The sequence below is a fragment of the Ranitomeya variabilis genome, chromosome 4 (assembly GCF_051348905.1).
Source record: "Ranitomeya variabilis isolate aRanVar5 chromosome 4, aRanVar5.hap1, whole genome shotgun sequence".
Classification (NCBI taxonomy): Eukaryota; Metazoa; Chordata; class Amphibia; order Anura; family Dendrobatidae; genus Ranitomeya; species Ranitomeya variabilis.
This window is the reverse complement of record NC_135235.1, coordinates 741,864,880-741,889,921: the sequence shown is the minus strand read 5'-3', so window position 1 is coordinate 741,889,921 and position 25,042 is coordinate 741,864,880. Positions and strand designations below refer to the sequence as shown.

The 25,042-nt window shown below is 48.7% G+C and overlaps 2 protein-coding genes across 2 annotated transcripts in view; both read left to right on the top strand.

Moving 5' to 3' along the window:
- Window positions 1–535: 535 nt before the first annotated feature.
- The window catches only part of LOC143768007 (uncharacterized), a 40,830-nt gene continuing 16,323 nt past the window's right edge, over window positions 536–25,042 (top strand). Inside the window, exons 1-6 of the mRNA XM_077256629.1 lie at window positions 536–595; window positions 18,626–18,704; window positions 18,834–19,013; window positions 19,094–19,214; window positions 19,298–19,395; window positions 19,594–19,684. Of these exons, the coding sequence (XP_077112744.1) occupies window positions 18,648–18,704; window positions 18,834–19,013; window positions 19,094–19,214; window positions 19,298–19,395; window positions 19,594–19,684 (547 nt within the window). The 5' untranslated portion in view covers window positions 536–595; window positions 18,626–18,647. The remainder of the gene's footprint in view (window positions 596–18,625; window positions 18,705–18,833; window positions 19,014–19,093; window positions 19,215–19,297; window positions 19,396–19,593; window positions 19,685–25,042) is intronic.
- LOC143768028 (uncharacterized) overlaps window positions 1,967–25,042 on the top strand; it is a 263,897-nt gene continuing 240,821 nt past the window's right edge. The window contains exon 1 of the mRNA XM_077256678.1: window positions 1,967–2,117. The gene's annotated coding sequence lies outside the window, so the exon portion shown is untranslated. The remainder of the gene's footprint in view (window positions 2,118–25,042) is intronic.

The following is a 25,042-nucleotide window of genomic DNA, read 5'->3' as shown; positions in this document are numbered from 1 at the left end:
ACTGCTCAGCTCCTTACACCTCATACACACACGGCTCGGCTCCGTACGTCTCGTACAGACACGGCTCCGCTCCGTACACCTCGTACACACTCGGCTCCGTACACCTCGTACACACACGGCTCCGCTCCTTACACCTCGTACACACACAGCTCCGCTCCTTACACCTCGTACACACACAGCTCCGCTCCGTACACCTCGTATACACACAGCTCCGATCCGTACACTTCGTACACATGCGTCTCCACTCCATACACCTCGTACACACACGGCTCCGCTCCTTACACCTCGTACACACACGGCTCCACTCCATACACCTCATACACAAACGGCTCTGCTCCGTACACCTCGTACACACCCGGCTGCGTTCCGTACACCTCGTACACACACGGCTCTGCTACATCCACACTGTAAACCCCTCCTGACCCCACACAGAAACCTCCACTCATCCAGCACCATGACAACCAGCACAGCAGAGTCCTGCATACACTGAGGCCCCTGATCATGTGACCCCTGACTCCTCCCCTCCTGTGACCTCATCACAGGTCCTGTGCGCACAGAGGAGCCATATATGTGGAGTGCGGCTCTGCGGGTGGAGGTAAGTGCTGGAGGCTCCATTATTCTCTATGTGGAGTGCGGCTCTGCGGGTGGAGGTCGGTGCTGGAGGCTCCATTATTCTCTATGTGGAGTGCGGCTCTGCGGGTGGAGGTCGGTGCTGGAGGCTCCATTATTCTCTATGTGGAGTGCGGCTCTGCGGGTGGAGGTCGGTGCTGGAGGCTCCATTATTCTCTATGTGGAGTGCGGCTCTGCGGGTGGAGGTCGGTGCTGGAGGCTCCATTATTCTCTATGTGGAGTGCGGCTCTGCGGGTGGAGGTCGGTGCTGGTGGCTCCATTATTCTCTGTGGAGTGCGGCTCTGCGGGTGGAGGTCGGTGCTGGGGGCTCCATTATTCTCTATGTGGAGTGCGGCTCTGCGGGTGGAGGTCGGTGCTGGAGGCTCCATTATTCTCTATGTGGAGTGCGGCTCTGCGGGTGGAGGTCGGTGCTGGAGGCTCCATTATTCTCTGTGGAGTGCGGCTCTGCGGGTGGAGGTCAGTGCTGGAGGCTCCATTATTCTCTATGTGGAGTGCGGCTCTGCGGGTGGAGGTCGGTGCTGGTGGCTCCATTATTCTCTATGTGGAGTGCGGCTCTGCGGGTGGAGGTCGGTGCTGGAGGCTCCATTATTCTCTGTGGAGTGCGGCTCTGCGGGTGGAGGTCGGTGCTGGTGGCTCCATTATTCTCTATGTGGAGTGCGGCTCTGCGGGTGGAGGTCGGTGCTGGTGGCTCCATTATTCTCTGTGGAGTGCGGCTCTGCGGGTGGAGGTCGGTGCTGGGGGCTCCATTATTCTCTATGTGGAGTGCGGCTCTGCGGGTGGAGGTCGGTGCTGGAGGCTCCATTATTCTCTATGTGGAGTGCGGCTCTGCGGGTGGAGGTCGGTGCTGGAGGCTCCATTATTCTCTATGTGGAGTGCGGCTCTGCGGGTGGAGGTCGGTGCTGGAGGCTCCATTATTCTCTATGTGGAGTGCGGCTCTGCGGGTGGAGGTCGGTGCTGGAGGCTCCATTATTCTCTATGTGGAGTGCGGCTCTGCGGGTGGAGGTCGGTGCTGGAGGCTCCATTATTCTCTATGTGGAGTGCGGCTCTGCGGGTGGAGGTCGGTGCTGGAGGCTCCATTATTCTCTATGTGGAGTGCGGCTCTGCGGGTGGAGGTCGGTGCTGGAGGCTCCATTATTCTCTATGTGGAGTGCGGCTCTGCGGGTGGAGGTCGGTGCTGGAGGCTCCATTATTCTCTGTGGAGTGCGGCTCTGCTGGTGGAGGTCGGTGCTGGAGGCTCCATTATTCTCTATGTGGAGTGCGGCTCTGCGGGTGGAGGTCGGTGCTGGAGGCTCCATTATTCTCTATGTGGAGTGCGGCTCTGTGGGTGGAGGTCGGTGCTGGAGGCTCCATTATTCTCTATGTGGAGTGCGGCTCTGCGGGTGGAGGTCGGTGCTGGAGGCTCCATTATTCTCTATGTGGAGTGCGGGTGGAGGTCGGTGCTGGAGGCTCCATTATTCTCTATGTGGAGTGCGGCTCTGCGGGTGGAGGTCGGTGCTGGAGGCTCCATTATTCTCTATGTGGAGTGCGGCTCTGCGGGTGGAGGTCGGTGCTGGAGGCTCCATTATTCTCTATGTGGAGTGCGGCTCTGTGGGTGGAGGTCGGTGCTGGAGGCCCCATTATTCTCTGTGGAGTGCAGCTCTGCGGGTGGAGGTCGGTGCTGGAGGCTCCAGTATTCTCTACTAGCTATTGAACCCGTTCTACGCCCGGGTGGCGAGCATTTATATTGGTATATGGTCACCATCCTGGTATGTGCTGCTCCCATCTTGCTCTCCCATCCTGTCATGTGCTGCTCCATCCTGCACCCCCATCCTGTCATGTGCTCCCATCCTGCGCCCCCATCCTGTCATATGCTGCTCCATCCTACACCCCCATCCTGTCATGTGTGCCCCCATTCTGTCATGTGCTGCTCCCATCCTGTCATGTGCTCCCATCCTGCGCCCCATCCTGTCATGTGCTCCCATCCTGCACCCCCATCCTGTCATGTGTGCGCCCCCATTCTGTCATGTGCTGCTCCCATCCCGCGCCCCCATTCTGCCTGTTCCTGTTTCCATTCTGCCATATGTTGCTCCCATCTTTCTCTCTCCGGCTCTACTGCCCAAGTGCGGCTGTGGTGAGTGCGGGCGGCTGTGGTGAGTGCGGGCGGCTGTGGTGAGTGCAGGCGGCTGTGGTGAGTGCGGGCGGCTGTGTCATTCCACAGCCTCATGGTACAGCAATTTGTTACTTGCGCTACCTGATTCATTTCTGCCGCCATTTTCTGTGTCCTCCTGGTGCCGGAATCGGCGCCTGCGCAGTCCGTGCTTTCCGGCCCCATTTTCTTGAAGACACACTGTGTGTCTTCAATAAAATGGCGCCGGAAAGCGCGGACTGCGCAGGCGCCGATTCCGGTACCAGGAGGAGCAAGACAATGGCGCCGGAAAGGAATGGCGTAAGGAACAACTTGCTATGGCGGCGGAAAGGAATGGCGTACGTAATAAATTGCTGTGGCATGAAGTGCCACAGCATAATCAGGGCGGAAATATGTGGACGATGTCCCCCTGCTCCCGACCGTCCACGCCTTCCGGCGCCATTTTTTTCTTCCTGACACTATAATGTAATGCTAGGAGCGTCGCGCCTGCGCAGTCTATAAAGGCTTCGGACAGAGTGACGCTCCCAGCGTTATATTATAGATGTGGAGTGTGGCTCTGTGGGTGGAGTTCGGTGCTGGAGATTCTCCATTACTGGGTGTGGAGATACAGGGTCAGTGGTTGCCCTCGTCCGCTGTCTCGGTTGCCTTTAGAAATACTGCCTGGACCAGGGCTCTCACCACTGAACGTCCGCTCTCTCTCCTCGTGGGCAGAAAACTACTCAGACAACACAGAGTGAGGGTAACGCAGTGTGGCAATGCTTTATTGAACTACAAAACAGACAGATATCACATAAAACCATCCTGGCACAATACCCAAGATGTTGCACATTACAGTCTCGCCATTCCGCTGACTTGGCAGGATAATGGCAGCTGTGACTTCAGATCTTCCAGGGTCTCTACCCCATCTGTAGCACGCGCACAGAGAGGAGGTAACGACAAGCTTTGGAAGATGACAGTCCATTGAGTTCATACAAGGCCAGTTGATTAAATTATCACAACCTGGCTTCTCCAAACATCTCCATGGAACCAGATGACCGGCAGGTCCCAATCCTGGCTTTCTCAAAACATATCCATGGTTCAGCAATGGTCAAATGTGGCAGCTCTGTATTTTATCAGTTGGAGTGATGATGCCATGACTTCTGTAATGCCGACTTCCTGAACATGGGCAGATCCTCCTTTTCTCTTCGCCACGACAGCACCCACTGAGAGAGGGTATCCGCCCCTAGGAACAGGAAACCCTACGGAGAGATAAAAGGGGCGCTCCCCCTCGCTCCCACAGTTTGGTTTCCTGTTCCTATGGGAATCCACGGAGAAGAGGATGCCTAGCCTGGATGCCGCTTGCGCAGTTTACCTGTGAGGACGGCAAGGGCTCCAGAGCTGGAGGCAGCGTCGGGGGTCCTGGTGTCAGCTTCCCCCCTCTGCTGGCAGACGCCGTGAGGCCAGGGCTGGAAAGTGGCTGGCTCACAGGAATTCATCCGGGACGTCTGCGGGGAGTTAGCGCTGTGGTTTGGTGAGCGCTGCGCTGTCCTCGGCGAGCGCTCATACGGCGTGGAGCCCCAGTATGTTCCCCCGGAAGTACAGCAAAAAACTTCCGGGGTGATGGAGGAGACGGCGCCTGCGCTGGTGCCGGTGACAGCGCGGGCACATGGAATATGGCCGCGACCCGGAAGTGGTTAGCATTTCCGGGTTCAACAGGAAGAAGATGGAGGCCCCCATGTGAAAAGGACGCCGGCGGTAACGCTCCGGCGTCCAATATGGATTCGGCACAGGACCCTGCGATGTCTTCTATTGAAGCCACCGCAACTACTCCTCACAGCCATGCCAGCAGCAGCAGCCGCTCCAAGCGGAGCGGATCTTCTAAGAAGAACAAGCCTCTGCAGTCTCCTCCTCGTCAGCCGGTACCTTCACAGACCGCTTCACTGGGGTGAGTGTACATCTACCCTATTAAGCTGATTGCTGTTCCCTCTCCTCTAACACTCTAGGCAAAATGTACTGAAAAAACGAAACACAAACAGTGTGCGATATGTCTTCAGCCCCTTCCGGATAGTTACAAAAAGAAACTTTGTAAACCATGTATTGATTCCACCTTACGGGAGGAGGCCTCGGTTAAATCAGAAGACATTAGAGTCTTGATTAGAGAGGAATTACAAGCCCTGCATAGTTCGGAAAAAGAAACGCGTACTAAGGGGATAAGAGAATATGTTTCACCCATATCTGACCAGTCTTCCGAATTAGAGAATGCAGATTCGGATGTTTCCAGAGAATATGTTTCCTCGGACGAGGATCAGGATACCTGCTTCCCCACCGATAGTATAGATAACCTGGTGAAATCCGTCTGTAACACCATGGGCATCGAGGATTCTAAAGGCCCCGTCTCACATAGCGATTTACCAACGATCACGACCAGCGATACGACCTGGCCGTGATCGTTGGTAAGTCGTTGTGTGGTCGCTGGGGAGCTGTCACACAAACCGCTCTCTCCAGCGACCAACGATCAGGGGAACGACTTCGGCATCATTGAAACTGTCTTCAACGATGCCGAAGTCCCCCTGCAGCACCCGGGTAACCAGGGTAAACATCGGGTTACTAAGCGCAGGGCCGCGCTTAGTAACCCGATGTTTACCCTGGTTACCAGCGTAAATGTAAAAAATAACAAACAGTACATACTCGCCTTCTGATGTCCGTCAGGTCCCTTGCCGTCTGCTTCCTGCTCTGAGTGCCGTACAGTGAGAGCAGAGCGCAGCGGTGACGTCACCGCTGTGCTGTACTTTCACTTTCACTTTGCGGCGCTCAGTCAGAGCAGGAAGCAGACGGCAAGGGACCTGACGGACATCAGAAGGCAAGTATGTACTGTTTGTTATTTTTTACATTTACACTGGTAACCAGGGTAAACATCGGGTTACTAAGCGCGGCCCTGCGCTTAGTAAACCGATGTTTACCCTGGTTACCAGTGAAGACATCGCTGGATCGGTGTCACACACACCGATTCAGCGCTGTCAGCGGGACCTCAACGACCAAAAAAAGGTCCAGGCCATTCCGACACGACCAGCGATCTCACAGCAGGGGCCTGATCGCTGGTACGTGTCACACATAGCGAGGTCGCTGTTGCGTCACAAAACTTGTGACTCAGCAGCGATCTCGCTAGCGATCTCGCTATGTGAGACGGGGCCTTAAGACCCCTAAAACACAGTAGGACATAATGTTCGCTGGGCTGTCTGAAAGGAAAAGACCCACCTTTCCGGTGATAGCAGCAGTTAAAAATTTAATTAAAAAAAGAGTGGGAAAGCCAGGGGCAAAGGGGATTACCACCATCTTCAAAGAGACGTTATCCTTTTAATGATGAGGAATTCTCGACTTGGTCAAAAGCCCCAAAAGTAGACGCAGCAGTGGCTTCCACATCCAAAAAATCCCTGCTACCTGTGGAGGATTCAGGTTCACTACAAGATCCTCTGGACCGCAAAGCCGACTCTCTCCTTTAAAAGAGCGTGGGAATCTTGTGCGGGAGCCCTAAAACCGGCTGTGTCGGCTACATGCACCGCTAGGTCCATGTTAGTCTGGCTAAGTGACTTGGAAGAAGGACTTAAAAACGGTCTCTCTAGAGACAAGTTGAGAGCCTCTATACCTTTGATTAGGGGTGCTACAGCCTTCCTGGCAGACTCATCTGCTGACTCAATACGTTTGGCGGCCAAGTCGGCGGGGCTGACTAATGCAGCACGTAGGGCCCTGTGGCTTAAGGGTTGGAAAGGCGATCCCCAGACAAAATCCAAATTGTGTGGCCTTCCATGTCAGGGTGAGTACCTATTTGGTACTAAGCTGGACGAGATCCTAACTAAAGCAGGAGAGAGGAAAAAGGGCTTCCCAAATAATAATTACCTTCCATCTTATAGGAGGGCGTTCCGAAAGCCCATGTTTAACAAAAGGAAGGATTTCAAGAACCAAGACCGCTGGGCCACTAGAGACACCAGACAGAGGAGCATTCTTTGGGAAGCACCCTTTCAAAACTGAGGAAAAACCCCGCTAGAACAGATCTGCCTGTGGGAGGTAGATTGTCTTCCTTCTCAGATCAATGGCAGAAAATAACTTCAAACGTTTGGGCAAATAGTATCATCACCTTTGGCCTAAAACTAAAATTTTCCCGAGTCCCTCCGGACTCATTTCTATTGACTTCTTTAAAAACCCAGTTACAACAGGAGGCTTTGGAGCAGGAGGTAATGAATCTTCTAGCCAAAGGAGTTTTGGTGGAAGTTCCATTTCTTCAGCAAAAAAAGGGATTCTATTCCCCTCTATTTTTAATCCCAAAGCCAGATGGATCATTCAGAACCATATTGAACCTTAAAAAATTGAACACCTTCTTAGAGAATCAAACCTTTAAAATGGAGTCTATCCGGTCCACCATAAAACTGTTGTCTCCCCATTGCTTTATGACGGTACTCGACCTAAAAGATGCGTATTACCATCTGCCAATTTTTATAGAACATCAACAATATCTCCACGTGGCGATTGTGTTGAATGGATGTATACGACACTTTCATTATACAGCAATACCCTTTGGACTATCATTAGCTCCAAGGGTATTCACTAAGTTAATGTCGGAAGTAATGTCATACCTAAGGGTAAGAGATACCCTCATAATCCCGTACCTTGATGATCTTTTAGTAGTAGGGAGTTCCCCTTCACAATGTCACCAACGATTGTGTGATATGGTTTCGTCCCTGCAAAGGTTAGGATGGTTGATAAATTGGGAAAAGTCTAGACTTCTTCCAACTACTCGACAAACATTCTTGGGAATTATAATAGACTCTATAAGCCAAAAATGTTTCCTACCAGAATCCAAGCAATTGACAATAAGAAATAAGGTACAGTCGGTAATAGATAAACCTCTAATATCTTTAAGACAAGGCATGTCCCTCCTTGGCTCCTTCACGTCATGTATCCCAGCAGTACCATGGGCTCAATTTCATTCAAGGTGTTTACAATATTCAATTTTACATGAGGAAATAAAATTACAAGGTCATCTAGATGGTAAAATTTCCCTTTCTGAAGACGTAATTAAATCTCTATCCTGGTGGCTAGAACCAGATCACTTGGTTAGTGGGGTCCCCTGGGTAGTTAAACCCTCAAACACAATATTCATGGATGCCAGTCCTAGTGGTTGGGGAGCACATTTGAGAGATCAGGTAGCCCAAGGTCAATGGTCGGTTACGGAGTCAGACGACTCATCTAATATAAGAGAGCTGAAAGCTATCCATCACGCTCTATGTGAATTCCTTCCGCAGCTACACGGAACACATACAAGGATTCTGTCAGACAACATGACATCAGTAGCGTATATCAATCATCAAGGAGGAACAAGATCAGGAACACTCATGTCTATAGCCGAAGACATCCTAACTATAGCCGAGGAACATCTACTGTCTCTATCAGCACTACATGTCAGAGGAGTGGACAATTCAAAAGCGGACTTCCTCAGTCGTCATACCCTCCACCAAGGAGAGTGGGTTTTAAATCATCAAATCTTCAAAATGATAACCATGAAATGGGGTTTACCAGAGATAGATCTCTTCACTACAAGAAACAACAGGCAATTAAAAAAGTTCGCTTCAATGTTCCAATCCGACAAACCCGATTTTCTCGACGCTCTCCAGGTGCCATGGACATTTCAAAAAGCGTATGCCTTTCCTCCTCTGATACTTCTACCAACAGTAATCAGGAAGATAAGGGAGGACAAAGCCAATATAATCCTGATTGCCCCATTTTGGCCAAAGAGACCATGGTTCTCCCTGCTCAGAGCCATGTCCATCTCAGATCCATGGATTCTCCCAGAGGATCAGGATCTTCTCTTCCAGGGACCCTTCAACCACCCTCATGTGAAGGGTCTGCGGTTGACAGTCTGGAATTTGAGAGGCAATTGTTGAAACTAAGGGGTTTCTCTGATCAAGTGATTAATACTTTATTATTAAGTAGGAAAAGATCCACTACTTCTATATATGTGAGAGTATGGAGAAAGTTTCTAAGTCTTTATCCATTGGCCTTGTCAAAAGAAATTCCTATTTTTAACATTTTAGAATTTCTCCAGAGAGGACGTGACTTAGGGTACCGTCACACAGTCACACTTTGATCGCTACGACGGTACGATTCGTGACGTTCCAGCGATATCCATACGATATCGCAGTGTCTGACACGCAGCAGCGATCAGGGATCCTGCTGAGAATCGTACGTCGTAGCAGATCGTATGGAACTTTCTTTCGTCGCTTGATCACCCGCTGACATCGCTGGATCGTTGTGTGTGACAGCGATCCAGCGATGTGTTCGCTTGTAACCAGGGTAAACATCGGGTAACTAAGCGCAGGGCCGCGCTTAGTAACCCGATGTTTACCCTGGTTACCAGCGTAAACGTAAAAAAACCAAACAGTACATACTCACATTCCGGTGTCTGTCCCCGGCGTCTCAGCTTCTCTGCACTGTGAGCGCCGGCCAGCCAGAAAGCGAGCACAGCGGTGACGTCTGACGTCACCGCTGTGCTTTCCGGCCGCTGTGCTTACACAGTGCAGAGAAGCTGAGACGCCGGGGGACAGACACCGGAATGTGAGTATGTACTGTTTTTTTTTTTTTTTTACGTTTACGCTGGTAACCAGGGTAAACATCGGGTTACTAAGCGCGGCCCTGCGCTTAGTAACCCGATGTTTACCCTGGTTACCCGGGGACTTCGGCATCGCTCCAGCGCCGTGATTGCACCGTGTGACCGCAGTCTACGACGCTGGAGCGATAATCATACGATCGCTGCGACGTCACGGATCGTGCCGTCGTAGCGATCAAAATGGCACTGTGTGACGGTACCCTTAGGTCTTTCAGTTAATACCTTAAAAGTACAAGTCTCTGCTCTAGGGGCATTGTATAGTCACAATGTAGCGGGTGATAGGTGGATAGCTAGATTTATTTCAGCCTGCCAGAGGTCAGAACCAGTTCAGATTCCCCGCATACCTCCTTGGGACGTTAATCTAGTCCTTGAAGCCTTGACAGGTCACCCATTTGAGCCACTACACTCAGCTCACATTAAACACGTTACTCTCAAAACTGCTCTTCTTGTCGCATTAGTATCGGCGAGAAGGGTAAGTGACATACAGGCACTATCAGTAGATCCTCCCTTTCTGTCGATATTTCCAGATAGAATTGTCCTGAAAACAGACCCTTCCTACCTACCTAAGATGTGTACTAAATTTCATAGATCTCAAGAAATTCTTCTTCCTACTTTTTATAATAACCCTACAAATCAGGAAGAGGAGAAATACCATACCTTAGATGTGAAAAGGGCTGTAATGACTTACTTAGACAAGACTAGCGCCTGGAGGAAGAGCAGGGCTCTCTTTGTTTCCTTCCAGGGTCAAAGAAAAGGAGCTGGTGTTACAAAAGGCACATTATCTCGATGGATTCGGGAGGCGATATACCTTGCCTATTCGTCTAAAGGGGAGAATCGAATCCACCTGAGATTGTAAAGGCACATTCCACCCGTGCGATAGCTTCATCCTGGGCGGAACGAGCAGAGGTTCCAATAGAAATATGTAAGGCCGCAACCTGGTCTTCTCCTGTTACCTTCTATAATCACTATAGATTAGATCTATCTGCTTCCACTGATTTGTGTTTTGGTAGATCAGTTCTTAACACGATAATCCCCCCAAATAACCATCTCTGAAAGTCTCTCAGTGGGTGCTGTCGTGGCGAAGAGAAAACACCGGATTACGTACCGGTAATGCTCTTTTATAGAGCCACGACAGCACCCCTTCACTTCCTATATATATATATATATATATATATATATATATATATATATATATATATATATATATATATATATATATATATATATATATATATATATATATATATATATATATCTCTTGCATATGAGCACTGTTAAGGGTGATTGGTTCTTGTAGATATACGTAATTAAGTTAAGATAAAGGATGATATAGAATTATCTACTAAAAAAGGTGGGCGGTTGCTCGCAATCTCTGTAACCCAAACTGTGGGAGCGAGGGGGACCGCCCCTTTTATCTCTCCGTAGGATTTCCTGTTCCTAGGGGCGGATTCCCTCTCTCAGTGGGTGCTGTCGTGGCTCTATAAAAGAGCATTACCGGTACGTAATCCGGTGTTTTTTATAGGTCATAACTCTCATTCAGTCATTCCTCACCTGTCTTGGGGGGAAAATGGAAGGAGGCCATCCCTCACTGCTGGAGTGTGCAAACAACATGCATAGATTGTCCTTCAAACATTTTGCCTTTATTCCCCAAAGATAGTAGAACAATACTAGGAAAGATACAATATCTAATCAGCAGCCAGTCAACCATTTACAGCCATTGAAGATAAAATCAATGACAATAAGGGCCAACATTCATTGTCACTCTAGCTCATGTCCCTGGGCCTACTGAAATAATATGTCTGCATAATTCATATTAAAGGGAACCTGTCACCCACAAAATGGAAGGTGAGCTAAGCCCACCGGCATTAGGGACTTTTTACCCTTCGCCACGACAGCACCCCACATGAGAGAGAGGGATCCGCCCCATAGGAACAGGAAACCTACAGAATAAAAGGAGGCGGTCCCCTCTCCTCCTCAGTTTAGGTTTCCTGTTCCTACAGGGACCCGGCTTACCTACAGATGAAGAGGATCCCTGGGCCATGCACCCGCCTGCGCCAGTGTCTGAGGGAACGGCAGGGGCTGCGGTTCCAGAAGCAGCGGCGGGGGAGCCCCTGCTTGCAGCCTCCCCCCTCGTCTGGCCGAACTTCCATGGTCCGGGTCCGGTCACCGTGGGTCCGCCCGGCACCATGAGGACGCGCGCGCTGCAGCGGCTGGCTTAATACTTCTGGCCGCCGCATGGTTAGTGAGAGCGGCGCGTCTAACCCGGAAGTCGCTGGAGCACTTCCGGGTTGGTCCAGGGAGGCAGGAGAATGGGCAGCAGATTTAAAAATGCAGCGCTGGCGTCGGCCCGGTGTGTGTAAGATTGCTTCACCGGCCGACGAAGCGCACCTGCCCGCAGCGCAACAGCGTTCTCCCAGCAAGCAGAGAAGCGCTAGGAGCAGCACAAAGAGTGGTGGTCGACCTCCAGAGAAGGGATCTACCACCAAACGAAATCCGCCTCCAGAACCGGTACCTGTCAGCTTCACTGCATGAGTTTTTGAAAGAGTCTCTTCCTATATGTTGATATATGTTCCTCCTGTATCCTTCCTCTAGACTAAGAAAAGGACACACAAGTCCAAGCACAAGGAATGTGCTTTATGTACGCAGCCCCTCCCGGATGATTATGCTAAAAAACTGTGTTCAGAGTGTATCATGCAAACCTTACGGCAGGAAAATATAATGACTCCATCAGATGTCAGAGCCATAATCCGGGAAGAAATGCAGGGTTTGGCGCAGACAAGTAGAACCAGTACCCGTCAGCCTAGCAGGTCCCGATCTCCAGTCAGTTCAGAGTCAGAGGATGTACGTATATCCTCAGGTGAAGCGGGATCTCAGCCGAGCTCATCCGAAACTGAAGGGGGGCTTTGTCTACCCAACAGCAGTGTGGATAACTTAATAAAATCTGTCCGGAGCACGATGGTGTGCTCAGATGAAAAGGAAAAGAAATCGGCTCAGGACATAATGTTTGCGGGGTTAGGACAGAGGAAACGTAGATCCTTCCCCGTCATACAAACCATTAAGGAAATTATTAAAAAAGAGTGGGATAAGCAAAACGGAGGTTTCCTGCCATCATCCTCTAAAAGACGTTATCCCTTCAGCGACGAGGAGCTAAATTCCTGGTCAAAGGTGCCGAAGGTTGATCCCGCTGTAGCCTCCACAACCAAGCAGTCGGTCTTACCGGTGGAGGATTCAGGGGTCCTGACAGACCCGCTGGACCGTAAAGCAGAAGCTTTACTAAAAAGGTCGTGGGAAGCCAACACGGGCGCGTTCAGGCCCGCCATATCTAGTACCTGCACTGCAAGGTTACTACTAGTGTGGATGGAGCAACTGGAGGAACAGATTAGAGGTAGAACTTCGAGAGAGTCAATCCTGCCGAAATTCCCTCTAATTAAAGAAGCAGTAGCATTCCTGGCTGATGCCTCCATGGATTCGCTACGCCTAGCAGCCAGGTCAGCCGGCCTAGTGAACACAGCCCGGCGAGCACTCTGGCTAAAAAACTGGAAAGGGGACGCACAGGCCAAAGCAAAACTTTGTGCGATCCCCTGCCAGGGTGAGTTCCTTTTTGGAAAGACGCTGGATGAACTCCTGAATAAAGCAGGAGAAAGGAAGAAAGGCTTCCCTAACCAGTATCTTCCATCTTACAGGAGAGCCTTCAGAAGACGCCCCTTTACCAGGAACAAGCCGTTCAAACAAAGGGAGCGATGGGAGTCGAAGGACCCGAAGCAAAAAGGTGCCTTTTTTAGCGGGTCCCATAATCCGAAACGCAAATACCGCTAACCAGGAAGTGGGCGGCAGATTAAAATTCTTCCTTCCCAAATGGGAACAAATAACATCTAGCCAGTGGATTCTGGACATTGTACAATACGGCCTAAAATTGGAATTTGACCGAATCCCTTGGGATTCCTTTATAGTAACATCACCAAAAGGACAAGATCAACAAAGGGCTCTGGAATCAGAGATCCTATCTCTTCTATCTAAAAAAGCCCTGATAGAAGTTCCCCAGGATCAAGAAGGGAAAGGGTTCTATTCCCCTTTGTTCTTGATCAATAAGCCAGATGGTTCGTTCAGAACCATCATAAATCTCAAAAGATTAAATTCCTTCCTGCGTAATCATACCTTCAAAATGGAATCCATTAGTTCTACCATAAAACTTTTATTCCCTAGGTGTGTCATGGCCGGAATAGACTTAAAAGATGCCTATTATCATCTTCTCATACATGCCGAACATCAGCAGTACCTAAGAGTAGCAATCATTCTGGAAGGACAGGTTCGTCACTTTCAGTATGTAGCAATGCCATTTGGGCTTTCTATGGCTCCCCGCATCTTCACTAAGGTGATATTAGAAGTGATGGCTCATCTACGCCAACGGGACACCTTGATAATACCCTACCTAGATGATTTTCTAGTAGTAGGGAACTCTATACTTCAGTGTAAAACTCGTTTATCTAATACGATCTCGTCCCTACAGGAGTTGGGTTGGATCGTCCACTTCGAAAAATCCCGGCTGAATCCAGAGACCGTTCAAATATTTCTAGGAATCCAGCTAGACTCCGTAAGTCAGAGATGCTTCCTTCCTCACTCAAAAAGACTGACTATACAATCAAGGGTATCAGAGGCAATGAACAACCCCTACATGACACTTAGAAAGGCCATGTCTTTACTGGGATCTTTATCATCATGTATCCCAGCTGTACCGTGGGCACAAATTCATACTCGTCTATTACAGTATGAAGTGTTGTCAGCTCAGGCGAAAGATGGACATCTGGAAAGTAAAATAACTTTTTCCAGAGATGTCTTAGAATCTCTATCCTGGTGGCTAGACATGGAACACCTTTCAAGGGGGTGTACCATGGATAATAGACCCTTCTAAAATAATTACCACCGACGCCAGCCCTATTGGGTGGGGTGCACATATGGAAGATAGTCTGGCCCAAGATACTTGGGACCAGGCAGAATTGACGTGTTCCTCCAATTGGAAGGAGTTAAAAGCGGTAGAATATGCCTTAAATCATTTTCTTCCGCAGATTCAAAGAGCAAATGTAAGAATTTACTCGGACAATTCCACAACAGAGGCATATGTGAACCGTCAGGGTGGAACAAGGTCAGGAAGTCTAATGACCATAGCTGCAGACATCTTCCAGCTGGCAGAGACTCATCTAACATCCCTAACAGCCCTGCACATCAGGGATGTAGAGAACATCAGGGCAGACTACCTCAGCCGAAACGAGCTACATCAAGGGGAATGGACCTTAAACAAATCCATATTCAGAATGATAACGGAATCATGGGGGATACCACAAATAGACCTATTTGCCACGAGAGACAACCGGCAAGTAAAAAGGTTCGCTTCCCTGAACGTCACGGATCACCCAGATATGTTGGACTCTCTCCACCATCCTTGGAAGTTCAAACTGGCATACGCCTTTCCTCCGATGTCTCTGATTCCACTAGTGATCAGAAAAATCAGGAGGGAACAAGCAAGAGTGATCCTCATTGCACCGTTCTGGTCGAAAAGACCATGGTTCTCTTGTCTCCAGACCATGTGCCTATGCGACCCATGGATTCTCCCATCAGACAAGGAGCTGCTGTCCCAAGGCCCCTTTTTCCACCCGCAAGTGAAAGGTCTTCACTTGATGGCGTGGAATTTGAGAGGCAACTATTAAGTTCAAGAGGGTTCTCAGTAGAACTAGTAAACACCCTCTTACTGAGCAGAAAAAGATCTACCACCCTAATATATAGTAGGGTATGGAATAAATTTTTGGATTTTTACACAGTACCGTTCACTAAGCAAGTTCCGATCACACCTATTCTAGAGTTCTTGCAAAAAGGCCGAGAATTAGGATTATCTGTAAATACCTTGAGAGTTCAGGTCTCGGCCTTAGGAGCCCTATATGGATGCAATAAAGCAGCTAATAGGTGGATCTCCAGATTCATAAAATCTTGTGAACGTAGTAAACCGGTCCATATTCCCCGCCTACCTCCGTGGGATTTAAATCTAGTACTAGAGGCCTTAGGCTACGTTCACACGATCCTTTTTTTGCTGCGGATCCGCAGCGGATTTTGCACTGCGGATCCGCAGCCGTTTTCCATGCAGGGTACAGTACAATGTAACCCTATGGAAAACTCCAACTGCTGTGCCCACTATCCTTTTTTCCGCTGGAAAATCCGCGCTGATTTTCTGCGGAAAAAAAGAAGTACTATGTCAATTCTTGCTGCGGATTCCGCTCCTGTTTTCAACATGCACCAATAGGAAAGTGCTGTTGAAAATCCGCAGAAGAAACAGTTGGAAAATCAGCAGTGCAGTTTTGCACTGCGGATTTTCCAAAACAGGACCTGAAAAAAAAAGGACCAAAAAAAGGATCGTGTGAACGTAGCCTAAACCAGCTCCCCATTTGAGCCACTAGATTCCATACCTTTAAATGTCCTGACATATAAAGTAGCCCTATTGGTAGCTCTAACCTCAGCTAGACGGGTTAGCGACATCCAGGCCCTATCAGTAGACCCACCCTTCTTACTGATATTTCATGATCGGGTAGTCCTAAAACGAGACCCCTCATACCTCCCTAAGGTAGCGTCCACCTACCACAGGTCACAAGAGATATTTCTCCCTTCCTTTTTTGATTCACCTGTAACTCCAGAACAGCATAAATTCCACACCTTAGATGTCAGAAGAGCCATCCTGACTTATATAGAAAGGTCTCAGACATGGAGGGAGAGTAGGGCTCTGTTTATCTCCTTTCAGGGCCACAAGAAAGGACATGGGGTCACGAGAGCTACCATATCTCGATGGATCAGAGATGCTATCTGCTTGGCCTATACGTCAAAAGGCGAGATTCCTCCAGTGGGTATAAAAGCGCACTCAACACGAGCCATGGCTTCCTCCTGGGCGGAACAAGCAGATGTACTGATCCATCTAATATGTAAGGCCGCAACTTGGTCTACACCTTCTACCTTTTACAACCATTATAGACTCGATCTATCTACATCTTCTGATCTGACCTTTGGTAGAGCTGTTCTTAGTACAGTAATCCCACCCAAAGAATGACTCTGAAAATCTCTCATGTGGGGTGCTGTCGTGGCGAAGGGTAAAAAGCCGGATTACTTACCGGTAATGCTCTTTTAATGAGTCCACGACAGCACCCATTTACTACCCTCCCTAAGTTATGCACAGCTCTTCCTTTTAAGTTCACAAATAATGGTTGTATAGAGTTTAAGATATTTATGTTGCTGAATAAGAATTAATACTAAAGCTTTTGCGGTTCCCTTTTTGTACTCTGTAAACTAAACTGAGGAGGAGAGGGGACCGCCTCCTTTTATTCTGTAGGTTTCCTGTTCCTATGGGGCGGATCCCTCTCTCTCATGTGGGGTGCTGTCGTGGACTCATTAAAAGAGCATTACCGGTAAGTAATCTGGCTTATCTACAGCATTCTCGAATGCTGTAGATAAGCCCCCGATGTATTCTGAAAGATGAGAAAAAGAGGTTATCATATACTCACCCAGGGGCATTCCCCGCTGCGGTGCGGTCCGATGGGCGTCGCGGTCCGGGGCCTACCATCTTCATTGGATGACGTCCTCTTCTTGTCTTCACGCCGTAGTTCCGGCGCAGGCGTACTTTGTCTGCCCTGTTGAGGGCAGAGCAAAGCACTGCATTGCGCAGGCGCTGGGCCTCTCTGACCTTTCCCGGCGCCTGCTCACTGCAGTACTTTGCTCTGCCCTCAACAGGGCAAAGTACGCCTGCGCCGGAGCTGCAGCATGAAGACAAGAAGAGGATGTGATTGTAAGAAGATGGGAGGCCCCGGACCGGACCTCAACACCCATCGGATCATTGTCTCCTGTCAGTGTATCACTGGAGGCCTATAGAGCGGTGACATCACCCGATGTCACTGTTCTATAGGGGAGATCATCGTGGGACACTCGTTATTAATTGGACTTCGTCAGACAGGGAGTATACGGTTGGTTTATTATTTTTAATTTTTTGCAGGCGATCGAATATGATAAGTATGGTGAAATTAAGAATATTAAAATACTTTTTTCTGGCTGTCTTTTTTTTTTTTAACTCTTTCACTACTATAGGATTAGTAGTTTTTCACTATTTGCAACGGATCTGTTTTTTCAAAAATTTGCCGGATCCTGCCTGCCTGAAAAAAAAACTGATGTGTGAAAGTAGCCTAACTATCCATATATCTATCTACATCTATCCGTAGATATATCTATCCATACATATATCTATAGATAGATACATAGATCTATCTATTCATATATCTATAGATCTATCTATATGTAGATCTATCTATATAATAGATCTATCTCATTCCTTCTATCTATAGATATGGGATAGATAGAAGGAATAAGATAGATATATCTATCTCATTCCTTCATCTCATTCCTTCTATCTATCTGTCTATCTCATTCTATCTATCTATCTTATCTATTTATCTGTGTGTGTAATGGAGTGTGGGTGGGACAAATGTAAAAGAAGAGGTTGGACAAGAAATTACATCACAAATATTTTTTTTTTGTTCAATAATACATCTTTATTTAGCTTACAAAAACGCGCAAAAAACGCATCAAAAATGTACCTGCGTTTTCTGCCGAGATGCAGATTCAGTGCAGAAAAATTGCAGGCAAATCTGCAACGTGTGCACATACCCTGAAATTTCCATCTCCAAAAAGCTTGTCGGCAGAGGAAAGCATGAAGTGCTCTAAAATTTCCTGGTAGATTGCTGCACTGACTTTGGTCTTGATAAACCACAGTGGACCTACACCAGCAGATGACATAGCTCCCCAAACCATCACTGATTGTGGAAGCTTCACTCTAGACCTCCACTCTTCCTCCAGACTCTGGTACCTTGATTTCCAAGATCTAGTGTGAAGTATCCACAATCAATGATGGTTTCAGTCCCAAAAAACATATGATTCCTACAGCCAATAAGTTGCCTAAGCAGTGGCCAACTTAGCTAGTGATTGGGAACATGGAGGAGATATCGTGGTCAGCAATTCAACTTGTGTTCCGGTCAGTACAAGACTAGAGAATACAACATCTACACGTTCTTTCTCCTGGTATGCTTCCCCTTGTAGTCATTCTTTATGATGTTACACTGGCTCATTTTCTTCCTATTCATTTCCCTGCAATATCAGATCCTCTCAGTGGACATCTTGTATATTAAGAGAATTTTTCTGAATTAATCCTCAAGGTTGGATATCGACAGGAACAAGATGGTGGAGAGGATATTACACCTCACCCTAGAGATCCTCTTCCGGCTTACTGGAGAGGTGAGAGATTCTGATGATGTCACATTACCTCATTCTCATCTATGAAAATAACAGATGGACAGAACTGGAGAGGTGAGGACTCTGGAAATGTCTGTAGTGAGATTTATTAATGTGTCTCTCCATAACCAGGATTACACAGTAGTGAAGAAGACCTCTAGTGAACGCTGTCAGGACCCTGTGTCTGAGGGATGGGGAAGACCCCTGAGCCCAATCACAGGGCCTCCACCTCGCCCCCTGATAAATGAGAACATCAATGACCAGAAGATCCTAGAACTCACCTACAAGATGATTGAGCTGCTGACTGGAGAGGTGACACTGCTGGGAATGCTGGGACATTATAGAGTAACGCTATGAAAGAATCGGGGGGATAACTATATTGTATGTGTCAGGTTCCTATAAGGTGTCAGGATGTCTCCATCTATTTCTCCATGGAGGAGTGGGAGTATTTAGAAGGACACAAAGATCTGTACAAGGACGTCATGATGGAGGTTCCCCAGCCCCTCACATCAGGTAATAGACAGGACTAAATACACACGGCCTATAATTATCTGCATGTAAAGAATGAATTCAGTCCCTGTATGTGTTTCCTCCAGATCTATCCAGTAAGAGGACAACACCAGAGAGATGTCCTCATCCTCTTCTTCCACAGGACTGTAAACAGGAAGATCCTAATGTTCCTCAGGATCATCAGGTAGATGGAGAGAAGGTGTCATGAGATCTCCCCTATGATGTGTAGACGGCTGTGAAGGTCTTGTGCTCAGTCTTGTTTTATCCACCAGTATTATATGTTTTATACTTGTGTAATGAGAACGGTGGAGATGGCAGGATTAGAGCTGATCATAGATGTGACTTCTCCATCTGTCTGTGACATTTACAACATTTGTTTCAGGGTGAAGATCTGACCCATATTAATACTACAGAGACATGTGTGAGGGGTGATGAGGTGTGTAAAGAGGAGATTCCAACATATGACTACCCAGGTGAGTAGTGACCACTAAATACAGAGAAGTCACAGATTCTTTTCAATCACCGGCTGTGGCTGCTTTATCAGTCGTGTAGTTCGGCCTTATCACAATTGTGTGATCACCATTTTGCCTCTAGAATAGAACATTCTCCTCCATCTGAAAATGTTCAAATGATTTTGTGAAAGCCCTTTTCTATTGAACTTACAACCTGGAGGATCCACCTACTCCCTGGGATTAGTGTGGCACCCCAGGAGTTCGGGTACCACAGTAGTGCTGTCTTCCTCTCGGGGAGGGTAGTGCTATGCCTGGAAACAAGAAGAATTTCTTTGGCAGGTAAACCATGCACACAACACCTCCTGAATCCAGGCCAGGAGGGGGAGCTCTAAACCCGGTTTCAGTGCAGCTTCCCTGAATAAAGATCCTGGTCTGGAGGAGGAGTCAGTTTAGTCTGGAGCAGACAGTGAAGGGAAAGGAGCAGAGGAGAGATCAAGGGCCAGAGGAGGCTGCGAGTGGGCCTCCTTAAGCCAGAGCGCAGAAACTGGGTACCGGGAGCCCGAGGCTAGGCTGTGGGGAACTGCAAGCCCCATAGCAAAACCAGAGGGCATAGGACTATACGTGAGTTGCCCACACCACACCTGTGGTACAGCAGTATTCTGGAGCCTGGAGTCACCGTGCAGAGACCCCAGAAGGAACTGCTCAAGCTGCCTTCCATACAGATACTGTCCCAGGACAGGGAAAAACGAAGACCTTGTGAGGACACTTCAGGTAGCAAGGGACTAATAGTGAGTGCAAAGTGGAAGGCTCCCAACCTGACCTGCCAAGGGGAGTTCCACTTGTTTCCGGGCTGCCTGGACTCCTTCTGTACCTGTTGCTGGTACCCTGGACTGAGGCTGAATATCATCTCAGTAAACCAGGTAAAGACTGCAACCCTGTGTCCTCTATTTATCGGCAACCCCCCATTTTTGCCATATACTTTGGGAGCCCTGGGGACTCCACTTCACCTGTGGGAAGCATCACCATCTAGCTGCCGTACCATCAGCCCAGAGGACCCCTTTAAGCGGCGTCGGTCCCCACTGACCGAACACCACAGGTGACGTCCAGACAAACTTTATTCAAAAACCCCTTTAAAGACCGTTCCCCTTTAATTGGGCACCCAGGGCACGAACTGGGTCGCAGCCACCGTGACATTCCCTTTAAGACCGGACCTGGTACAGAGTACCCCAGGCCCTGGCGGACGACCCATTAGAAGATTCTGATCTTTACCTGTCCAGATCTGTAAAATCCAAATAACAGTGTACGTAGAATGTGCTGACAAGTTAGAAAATCACTTGAAAAAATATTATGATGGGCCTGTAAGAGAAAGCGGAGGGTAATGATGCTGTTGGCTTCCTAGAATCCCGATTAGGGATGAGCGAATGTGCTCTATGATACTCGGATATCACTTGATTATCTGGGTGCTCGGATGTGCTCGTTACTCGGTGAGCATTATCCAGTGCTCAATTTCAAAATTCAATCCCCACCCCGCATGTTTAGCGCCTGTTACACAGCCAAAAAGCATGCGGGGATTGCCTGCTGGTCGCTGTAATGCTGTAGCCATCTTGGTAGTGGCATTACACTCATTCCTGGCTGTGTGACATCATCAGGGGGTTGTTAAAATGGTAGGCAGCGTCAGGCTCGGCACAGTGACACCATTGCAGAGCTCTGTGACAGTTGTTATTGGAGGAGAGAGTGCTTGTCCAGGCGTGTGTGTGCAGTACAATGTTTCAGAGTCCTGTAGTGTAGATACTGGTGCTGAAGCTGAACCATCATACTAACAGCCCTTCTAATCTTGTGCTTTGAAGTTTGTATCAGATGCAATCTGCATTTAGCCTAGGGAGGAAGAGAGTTGCAGGAGCAGGGAGAGTGGCTGAATACAGTCTGTAGGCAGTGATTAGGGCAGGGGTGGGGAACCTCGTGCGGCCCGCAGGCAGGTCCCCGGAGTCAACAAGGCTCGGGCGGCAGCCATGTCCTGCCAGCTGCCGGCCCCTTAACCCTCAAGTGCACAGTATTCAGCATTCATTACAGAACGCTGCGTGCATATGAATGATGTCATTGGGGTGGGCGGGATTAGTGCCCAATGCACTCCCGTCCTCCTGTTCCGGAAGAGGAGCTGCTGCTACAGAGTTCAGAGTGATCTGTGTCTGCAGCTCTGTACTTTTCTGATGGTGATCTCTGCCCCTCAGCTATGTGCCCCCCCAGTTATTTGCCCCAATATGATCTCTGTGGCCCCCCCCCCCACTCTATGACCCTCCTCTGATCTGTGTCTCCTGCTTTGGGCACCCCTGTGTTCTCTGTGCCCCAAATCTATATAACCCCTGTGATTTCTGTGACCCCCCCCCAGCTATGTGCCCCCCTTTCTATGATCTTTGTGCCACCCCCCGGTGATCTGTTCCCCCTGTGATCTCTCTGCTCCCCCAGCTATATTCCCCCCTGTGATCTGTGCCACCCCTGTGATCTATGTCATTCCTGTGTCCCCCTACTTTGTACCCCCTGTGGTATTTGTGCACCCATGTGTTCCCTGTGCCCCCCGTGATCTTTGTGCCACCCTGTTTTCTTCATGCCACCCTTTGGTGATCTATGTGCCTGCCAGGTGGTCTGTCCCTTCCAGTGCTATATATCCCCCTTCCCCCAGTGCTGTATATCTCCCCCAGGGCTGTATGTGCCCTCAAATGATATGTATATTCCCCAGTGCTGCATTTACCCCAGACGTACTGTATATCCCCCCAGCTGTGATGTGTATAGCCCCCAGTGATGTATGTGCCACCAGTGATGTATATTCCCCCTAGGGACATATATACCCCCAGTGCTGTCTGTGCTTCCTAGTAATGTATATAGCCCTTCAGTGTTGTCTATTCGCCCCCCGGGCCTCCCCAGTGATGAATGTGTCCCAGCATCTCCTGTGATGTGTATGCCCCCCCAGCCCCTCCTGTAATTTTATATGTGATATATAACACTCCAAAAAAGCGTTAAAAAATGTTTCCGCATTCAATTAGTCATCCATACAGGGAAACGTCCTTGGTGGACAGCAAAGATGGTGGAATCACGTCAGACTCCCGAGAGAGTGACCGGAGGAATGTCTGAGCCAGAGAATGCTTGCACAACAGCAGGGGTGGCAGGAGCAGAATGTTTTCCTGGAACCTCCAAGGACTAACCCAGGCTGCAGCCTTTATTGCTGGGGTTATTGTGGACTGCAGTTGGGAGAGTTAGGACCCAGGAAGTGGTGCACGGACTGCGGGACCTAGGGTTGTCAGAAGAAACAAGGAGGCGAGCCAGGACCAGGACTGGAGAAATGCTATGGTGCCCACTAGCCACAAGGTACCCACAATTGGCATCTTGGGTGAGGTCACTGCGTACAACTGGCATCGGAGATGGGAGCCCATAGAGTTCAGGTTCCTTCATCACATCTCATTCAACCAGTGGGCAGTAGAGGAGGAACACTTGCTTTGAAGGCTGCAACTGCTGACTGCTGGAACCAGTTGTCACATTCCTCAAAATGGAGGGGCAACATCGCTGTTATGCAGTGGGTATGATCAGAGAAGGAAGGGAGCAGGATCAACCCTTCTTGAAGAATGAACGGGCCTGGGAGAAGCTCCTCGATGCCGCTTGAGACCACTCCCGAGAGATCATACTGTCCCTGGATTCTCCTCCTCTTATGCGGGAGCAGCCGATGTGCAGGTGACAGAATTCTGTTGCCCATTTCTGTATGTCGGGGACTCCGGCACAGCCCGCAGTCAGGTCACTTACAGCCCTTGCACCTGGGCAGGGCTGCCACTAGAAATTTCGGGGCCCCATACTGGCAAAATTTTCGGGGCCCCCTTGAGACTCCACCCCGCCTTCACCCCTCGAACTGTCCACAGTCCCACCTCTCTCTCTTGGAAAAACTCCACTTCTCACCTATCAGACATTAACAGTTCCCATCACTAGATCACACATATAGCCGGCAGCTTTTGTTTTGGCAAAAAGATTTTTTAACCCCTTCACGACATGCGCCGTACTAGTACTGCGCAAGTCGTGTCTCCCCCTTTGATGTGGGCTCCGGCGGTGAGCCCACATCAAAGTCGCGACATGTGAGCTGTTTTGTACAGCTGACATATGCGCGCAATAGCGGCGGGTGAAATCGCGATTCACCCGCCGCTATTGACCTGTTAAATGCCGCTGTCAAACGCAGACAGCGGCATTTAAGCGGCGCTTCCGGCCGGGCAGCCGGAAAGGACCTCGTCGCCGACCCCCGTCACATGATCGGGGGTCGGCGATGCATCAGGATGGTAACCATAGAGGTCCTTGAGACCCCTATGGTTACTAATGCCGGCCTGCTGTGAGCGCCCCCCTGTGGTCGGCGCTCACAGCACACCTGCATTTCTGCTACATAGCAGCGAACATCAGATCGCTCCTATGTAGCAGAGCCGATCGAGTGGTGCCAGCTTCTAGCCTCCCATGGAGACTATTGAAGCATGGCAAAAGTAAAAAATGTTTTTAAAAATATGAAAAAAATAAAAAAATATGAAGTTTAAATCACCCCCCTTTCGCCCCATCCAAAATAAAACAATAAAAAAATCAAATCTACATATATTTGGTATCGCCGCGTTCAGAATCGCCCGATCTATCAATAACAAAAGCATTAACCTGATCGCTAAACAGCGTAGCGAGAAAAAAATTTGAAACGCCAGAATTACGTTTTTTTGGTCGCCGCGACATTGCATTAAAATGCAATAACGGGCGATCAAAAGAACGTATCTGCACAAATGTGGTATCATTAAAAACGTCAGCTCGGCACGCAAAAAAATAAGCCCTCACACGACCCCAGATCACAAAAAATGGAGACGCTACGGGTATCAGAAAATGGCACTTTTTGCTTAAAAAAAAAAAAAAAAAAAAAAGGTTTGAATCTTATTTTCACCACTTAGATAAAAAATAATCTAGACATGTTTGGTGTCTATGAACTCGTAATGACCTGGAGAATCATAATGGCAGGTCAGTTTTAGCATTTAGTGAACCTAGCAAAAAAGCCGAACAAAAAACAAGTGTGGGATTGCACTTTTTTTGCAATTTCACCGCACTTGGAATTTTTTTTACCATTTTCTAGTACAAGACATGGTAAAACCAATGATGACGTTCAAAAGTACAACTCGTCCCGCAAAAAAAAAAGCCATCACATGGCCATATTGACAGAAAAATAAAGTTATGGCTCTGGGAAGGAGGGGAGCGAAAAACGAAAACACAAAAACGAAAAAGGGCCGCGGCATGACGGGGTTAAGATGCCACCATAACATGGCAGACACTTTTGGCCGGGCCCCACTCTGCTGTAACCTATTAAATATTTGTTAAAATATGCAA